Genomic DNA, 7,876 nt, shown 5'->3' with positions numbered 1-7,876 from the left:
GGAGTCAGGCTCGACCTGGGATTGGCGCGTTGGTCGTCGGTCGGTCGGTCCTCGACTGCAGCGTTTCACCGTCGCTTACCAACGTGCCCAGCACATAATCGCCGATGACCCGGAGGAGCGATAGTCGTGCGGTCAGCATCAATTTGAGACGGCAAGCTCGGCGTTGGCGTTGTGCCTACGGAGACGCTGCCGCCAGTGCCAGTGGCGGCACGTCCAGACGTTTGATCGTAGAAACACATGTTCGCCACAAATAGCAAGCGAAAGGACTGGAGCTGGGAGGACCTATGTTCGCCTCTCAGGAGCGCCAGCTTGGCGTACATTTCTGTGGCAAGCAAGCGGGCTAGGTCGGTGCAGGCGCCGCGTTGTCAGGAGCCTGAGGACGGCGCTTGCCTGCTGGTAGCCCCGGCCGAACAGTGCCGGGGCTTCTGGTAGGTGGGCGCGTGTCTAGATTTGCGCCAACGTCTGCCGGCTAGTGATAGGCCATTTTGCTGGTAGCCAACGGCGAGCCAGAGATCCCGCTCGACTGATGCCTAAGCTACCAGCAATGGTTGCAGCAACTAGAGCGGGGGCGTAATTCAATACTAGCCGTGACACAGGAGTGGGCAGTCTATTTGCAATGATAGATCCATTAGCAATCTACCAATCCAGGCACAACCCTCATGTCTCACATGGAAAAACACACATTGCCTTCAGTGACGTAGGCGCTGCTGGTTCATGCGCCCGCCTGCTTCAGTCAGCATGAGGTGACGCGAAACGACGAAGAGGCGGATCTCCTCCTGGAGGCCGTCGATGTACGCTGTGGACGCCGAGCACAAGTCTTCGTGTTCTTGCTGCCAGTACGTGATGACGCCGCGCAGGTTTTCGAACCGCCTGCTTGATGCCGCCTTCTTTATAGCCATGGCCAACCCGCCGCGGCCCCCGCATATCGCACGCCGCACGTCGCACGCCGTTCGCTGGCCTGCACACCCCGCTCCGGCGATAGACCGTCATCGTCCAGGCCCGCGCGACTACGAGATCGACTCATCAGGCATGCTGGGCCTACTGCAGTGGCGTCCCTGTATGCGTGCGTGGCTGACCAGTTTCACCACGCGCTGTGTCTAGTATGCTACGTCTACGCGTGACTTGTAGCGCGTTTCATCCGGTGTTCTCATAGTTGATTTTTAAATTCTAGCAATGAACATCTCTCAATTCAGGTTGTCAAGAATCAACAACAATCAGTGTGGAGACTGTCAGTTTTGATGTTAGGATTTGACTTTTCGTCTCAAACGACGCACACGATATATAAGAACCCTACAATGTTCAGATGCATTTATATTTGGCTCGACAGTTTTCACGATGGCCGATGAAGGCTTGTATGCCACTTGGAATGATCTCATGAGCCTTGATCCCCCATCACCAGAGAATCATAACGAATATTTCCGTCACCACGATGAAGGAGTGCAATCACTACCCCCATATATCAAAACCGCATATGTTGAAAGTTTGACCTGGCCTGATTACAGAAATGTTCTCAAAACTGAAGGGCGTAGCACGTTCAACTCATGGATGTTGCTGATCCAAGCTTGTCCATCAGCAGAACATGCTATTCATAGCAATCGCTCCATCGAAACTGCTTTCAAGGAAGTGGACCAAGTTATCACCAACAGTCCAGACACAAGTTTGTTACAAAGATGCGCCTACATTCATCTGGCTCAGTTAATGTCTCATGTTACAAAAGTAATGAGAGTGAGGCGTCAAACTGGAACACTTCAAGGCAGAACTGGTAGAGGAGACGCCAGCAATGCGCTTGACACCTACATGCAGGCCCAGCCTTTGTCAGAACACTCAGTAACCTTAAGGACACTACTAAGGAGGCGAATCCGCATTGGAAGAAGATACTCAGCCATTACGAAGGCATCGCTGCTACTAGTTCTGATGTTCGGAGCCAAGGTAGATTCTCTAATGCAGGTAACTTGCGCTCAAAGTCCTTCTTGTACTGATAAATTCCCAGAAAAGATTTTTCTGTAACACAGAGAGCTTTGTCAGCGATTGCCGAGACAGCCTTGATGTCTTTGCCTGTCGATTTGGTCGAGGCTTCCATTGACATGAACAAGGTGCACACTAAAAGCATAGAAGGAAGGCTCGATCCTAGTGATTTGGAGGCTCGCGCCCACGAATTTGAAAATCGCTGCCTAATGACATAACTAATAATGATTGAGATAGGTCTGAGTGTGCGAGGGAAGTGAGAAGCCAATGTCAAGACATGGTCTTGCACTGTGACGGGTGACGGGCTTGAGTGATGGGTTGAGCTTGCGTGATTGGGTTGGGTGATGAACTCGGATGATGAGCTTCAATGATAGATTTGAGTGATGGATTTGGATTTGAGTGATGGATTTGGATTTGAGTGATGGATTTGAGTGCTGGATTTGAGTGGTGGATTTGAGTGATGGATTTGAGTGGTGGATTTGAGTGATGGATTTGAGTGGTGGATTTGAGTGATGGATTTGAGTGCTGGATTTGAGTGATGGATTTGAGCGATGAATATTGATTTGAATGATGGATATGAATTTGAGTGGTGGATTTGAGTGATGGATCTGAGTGATGAATATTGATTTGAGTGATGGATTTGAGTGCTGGATTTGAGTGATGGATTTGAATGATGGATTTGAGTGATGGATTTGAGTGATGGATATCGATTTGAGTGACGCGTTATACATATCTCTTTTCGACGTATTGCGTACTGGACGGCAAGAAATTCGGGACGGTCTGGTATGTCAATTCTCTCCATCACGTCCTCCCAGTTGACATCGGCCACTTCGACGCGAACCATGCCCTTGAAATCCGGATCGTTGACGAATTTCGCGAGGTATGGAAGACTATGCTTTCCCGTCTGCTCGGCCGACAGGACATACTGCGGTTGAATGCCCAAGGAGGAGTTGCGACCGCTGGCGTCAGCTCGGCCGACATGGACAGCGATGGTGGTGTTGGCGCCTGGGTGACGCAAGAACTGCGTTTGTCTGTCGCCACGGCGTCGTTGTCATTCAGCGGAAGCAGGGTTTCCGACTTTCCTGCCGACGTGGCAGACCCGCGACGAACATCTTCTTGTACTTGCACTAGTTGGCCTGACACATGGTTAAGAGCCTTCGGGGGGCAATCTTAGAATTGGGGTCGGCCTCTGACGGCCGTATGTCATTCGACCCCCACGCACGGCCGCCCCAAGCGTCTTGCTGACAGAGCCGTGCCGTTTGCCCGCCACGCCGTTTACGACTTCCCTCTCCGGTCCCGTCTACTTAACCCCCCCATCCTGCCCCCCCCCTACTTTTCTGGATCCTGGATCTTCCAAACCCGACTCTCTCGTCTTGTTTCCTGGTTGTGCGGCGTCCAATAATGGAATCGATGGTAAGAGGGGATCCCGCCCACGCGCTGCTGGGAGAGTGTGTGGGAGGGAGCGGGCGCCTCGCTGCCGCTGCCGCCCTCCCCTCTCTTCCCCCTTCTCCTTCCTCTCTCCCTTCTCCGTTCTTCCATTCATTCCTCCACCACTAGCATTATGACTACGAGCTTCTAGATCTTTTTGCCTTCCTTCATTCGCGCTCATTGCTGTTTCAGCGAACTTCGCCTTGGGTCGTGCGACTTGCGATCCTCTGGCGACATGTTACCGATCCCGGTGCCTACCGAACCCTGGAGGTTCGCCGGGGGCCGCGTTTGGCTTGACGATATCGTCGCCAAGGGCCAGGATGACACGCTCCAGTACTTGGAAGGCTGTGCGTCCAGCCCTATCGACGATTCCCGCAAAGTGAACGACAAGACGGAGGCTTACCGGAAGTATGCCCGTCGTCTCTGGGATACGTAGGGCCCCTAACTCCTCCCTCTTCCTCCCGGGACCGTCAAGAGCGGCACATTTCATGGAATGGCAGGCTGACACCCTAATGTGTGCTCAAGGTTTTGCAAAACCGTCCTCAGCAAGGCCGGCCCGGGGGTCACAGCTGATCCGGAGGCGATCGCCGTGGACCTGTGCCACAATCGAGCTTCCGCAGAAGATAAGTTCAGGGCTTTCTTGCGACACTACGTCAAGACTTCGGTGCAGCTGCGTCCGTCACTCGGGCCTGAGGAGTACGAATGGGTTCGGGACGTTGATTCCGCAATCACGGTCACCGAGTTTTGGAAAGCCTTGGTTCGCGAGTTCGACTGTGGCTTCCTGCAAACGAAGCGACGTCAGGAGCCCGAAAAAGCTTCGCTCTACTCTCTCAAGTTCTGCGACACTTCGCAAGGTGCGGGCTCCGTGTGGAAGGTGTCGAAGGTTTGGCCGCCCTTGTCCCCCCCCCCAAACATCTCCCCGGGAAAGATGCTAACACGTGCCTGCGGGCGGACTCGTAGTGGATTCGAGAAGATCTCGCAGAGGAACTGGGTCTTTCGCGCGGCCAGATGTTCCGAAAGCAGGAAGTGACCGGCGAGGATGTTCTCGCCATCCTCTCCGTGCTGTGGGCGCGGCCGGACGTGGTGACTTGCCAGCCCACGGAGCGATTGACTTCCCATGCCATGATACTTCTTGCCAGCATGGGCGCCTTCCGGCTCGGTGCTCTTTCGCGCATACAGTATCATCAAGTGGAGCTAGCCATTGTGGCAGATCCTGTCAACAAATCGACGCGTCTGGTGGGCACCGTCACTATAGTTCACAACAAAGTCGACAAGAATGCTCTCAAAAGAAGCCAAGATGATCGGTGAGTGGCTAGCACTTTCCCCCGTTGCCCGTCTGCGCCATGACGGCGAGCTCACTCCATCATGACAGGATCTCATTTTCCGTCGCGTTCGCACCGTGCCCTATCGTCTGTGTGCTAAGCCTCATCGTCGCCAAAGCCATCAAGGACGATGCGTTTGATGTTGGCTTCGAGTCCCTCGACGCCCTCCTCTCTAGACCGACGCTTGGGGGCTTGGCCTATCTGCCAATTCGCTGGAAGAATGATATACTGGAAACCCCCATTTTTGAGTTGCCGTATCACCGGTTGTGGGAGATCTGGAGGTCGTGTACCTGGGCCCTTGGGTGTCGCGACCCGCCTCGCCCATACGCCATGCGCGTTGGTGGCGCCGGCCGGCTAGACGGTGAGATGATGACATGGGTGTGGCTTTTGCCAGTCGTGGGAAGAAGACTGATGACTTTCCAGGCGTACTCACACCCGCTGTGCGCAACTTCGTTGTCGACAACTCGTCGGAGGTGTTCGAGAAGAGCTATCTTCCGAATCATTTTCGAGGTCAGCTGGCAACATTTGCGTTCGGCGCGTTGGCTGGCGATTACGAGCCCTTATTCCGTCAGCTCTGCAATGCTTTCCTGAAGGTCGACGCAAATGCCCCGATGACCGTTACCCCCGAGGAAAAGGCGACGTTTGAGCAGCGACACGACTTGCGCACCATCAGCGCCAGGCTGGCGGACGATGGTGAAGGCGAACCGCCTGGCTGGCGAGACGAGCTACACAGCAGGGCCTCCTACATTCGGAAGTCCTTAGCCAAGCAGTTAAAGGTGCAGAAACGAACATTGTACTTCGAAAACATGGACAGGCAACGGGCTCTTGGAACCCGCTGCGCCCCCTTCCCTACCAAGCGCCAGACTCCGGCCATTCAAGACGAGTCTTACCCGTTCGAAGGCGCTTCGGCCATAGGATCGTTCTTCCAGCACTTTTCAGCCACACAGGACTTGCGTCCAGCCACACTGAAGTCTTACTCGGAGCTCCTCGTGGCATACCTTCGGCGCCTCCCGGCAGAGGTAGTCCATTCAGCCTATGCAGCCATTCGGGAAGCAACGGCATCGGACCCTGACCCCTCCTCGAGCACTCCCTCGCTTGCCGAGCCGCCACTCCGATCCAGGGCGTCAGATTCCACAAGCTGGTGTCTCTTGGGCTGCGGCTCATTCTGTCGTCGTCCGGGTCTCACACGCCACGTGAAGATTCATACCCGGGATGGCTCTTTCGCAAAACCTTTCAACTGTCCTGAATGCCGAAGACTCGGGTGGTCCGTGAGCAGCATAGAAGGCATTTCACATTGGAGCGCCCATATTGGCGTTCATCACGATGAGCGAGACGCGCCAAACTCAGTCTCCAACTTATCGCCACCCACGAGCTCTCCAACCCCGGTGGTCGACTCGGCGTCGACAGCTCATTGCTTCTTCTGCAACCGGAAGTTTAAAGGTAAAGGCCTCTACATCCATTACCACGTTCACAAAACGGATCCCCGATGGCAGAATCCGTTTGGATGCCCCGAATGCAAGCGACTAGGGCAGACAGCGATTGTAGACAACTTTGCAGCTTGGCAAGAGCACTCTGATAAGGTGCACGGGAACAGCAGAAAGACTTTGGATGAGGAGGCCGGCCTCAAAGCTGAGAAGAGTTGTCTGGAGGGTACGGACGCTATTCCCCCCTCCAAGGTCAGGAGAATGAAGGTTTCAGCCGACCGGGAGTCGGGCGAATGTCCAGCCAAGAGGCAGAAATCGTTCGATTCCAACGCTAGCGGCAGCTATGGCGACAGCTGCGCAGTGCCAGAGCGGAGCAAGATGATACTGCAACACGCTCGTGCAGGAAGTCAAGGCCACCCCATTATCCTTTAGCCTCCCTAGCAAATGAAGCCGGGCAGGGCCGGGTGCGGCGAGGCTAGGGGGTCATGGCATGATCAGGGGAATTGAGCATGCACCTTGGCTTCAGAGTCCAGTCAATCTTCCCCACACGAAACAGGGCTTACGTTTATACATAGAGATTATGGCGATGACACAGATCACGAGCGCTGAGGGGTGTCATGCGACGCAATGGCGGCATTACCTGGGGCTGTTTGAAGCGGAAGTGAGATGCAATTCACGACGTGCCTGTTTGCCTGGCGGTCTTCGCCCACCAGCCTCCCTGCCAACTGTATCATTTACATGCAAAGTTCAATTCACATCATCCACCGATGCACCTCTATCTCTTAGGGCAATCCAGGTTCAGAGGATATTTTCACCGAGGCCAATGCTCCAGAATCAGGCGTTGACAGGCGATGTGCACAACACTAGACAAAATTTCAGATCGTTCTTCTCCAAATAAGGGACCAGAATCTCACGTTGGCTTTTAATTCGACTGCGCTAAGCCTCGACTCCAGTCGGTGCACATTGGCCTTAAGCTGTTGTACTTCTTTTCTCTGCGATACAAACAACTCCTGCCAAAAGGCGGACGAGATTTGGTGTCTATCCCTGGTAGGTTTCAAGTTCTGGATACCATCGGTTGGCAGGAGAAGCGATGCTCTGAATCGATCCCATCGTGGGTCAATATGGCTTGTGGCTTCCGAAAGGCGCGACTGTGCTGCCATGGACGCTTCTTCGATAGAAATCTCAACCCAGGGTTCGGAAGACATGGTGGGGGACTTTGACTTTGCTGAATATAATCACAGGAAACGTGATCGTAAAGCCTATTTTATAGATGTCCCTTGAGGGCAACATGACGCTAAGGGTTATGAGTGTGGCGCTTGCGGTCGAAACAGGGGGGTAAGTTGCTTTCATGTGTGCTTGCGCTAAGTATAGCTGGTTGGGACAGCAAACCCATGGACCAGCTTTTAGAGACGGGTTCCCGTAGTTTGTATTTCAAGATTCAAAACACAATTTTCTATTCACAAGCATTTCGCGGAATGCAAGAACACCTCATGTATATAATGTGACATAAACCCGACAAAAACATGGCTATTGAAGCAAAATTCAAAGCGTGATATTCTCTTGAGATGGATGTACGTGAGTCAACTGACCTCAAAGAAGAGTTGAAGATGCCTGCGATCAAGCTCGAGGAAGCGGATGATCCAGCACCTACAAAACCCAGGATTATACTTCATCCATCGAAACCTACCGAAAAGATGAAAAAGTACCGGCGGGATCGACTTTATCGGCGAAGAAAAA

At 53.6% G+C, this 7,876-nt stretch overlaps 2 protein-coding genes across 2 annotated transcripts; one reads left to right on the top strand and one right to left on the bottom strand.

The window, feature by feature from the left end:
- Window positions 1-697: 697 nt before the first annotated feature.
- Window positions 698-899, bottom strand: D7B24_001005 (uncharacterized protein; the record flags this gene model as incomplete). Its single annotated transcript, XM_028635250.1, has 1 exon — window positions 698-899. A coding segment is annotated over one exon (202 nt), but the record flags the coding sequence as incomplete, so codon positions are not given.
- A 2,729-nt stretch (window positions 900-3,628) lies between these two features.
- Window positions 3,629-6,153, top strand: D7B24_001004 (uncharacterized protein; the record flags this gene model as incomplete). Its single annotated transcript, XM_028635249.1, has 6 exons — window positions 3,629-3,801; window positions 3,919-4,267; window positions 4,354-4,697; window positions 4,766-5,076; window positions 5,139-5,838; window positions 6,063-6,153. The coding sequence occupies 6 exons, from the start codon at window positions 3,629-3,631 to the stop codon at window positions 6,151-6,153; spliced, it is 1,968 nt and encodes a 655-aa protein (XP_028492187.1).
- Window positions 6,154-7,876: the final 1,723 nt, after the last annotated feature.

Source organism: Verticillium nonalfalfae (assembly GCF_003724135.2).
Source record: "Verticillium nonalfalfae strain VnAa140/NRRL 66861 chromosome Unknown scaffold_118, whole genome shotgun sequence".
Taxonomy (NCBI): domain Eukaryota; kingdom Fungi; phylum Ascomycota; class Sordariomycetes; order Glomerellales; family Plectosphaerellaceae; genus Verticillium; species Verticillium nonalfalfae.
This window is presented reverse-complemented; position numbering and strand designations above follow the sequence as displayed.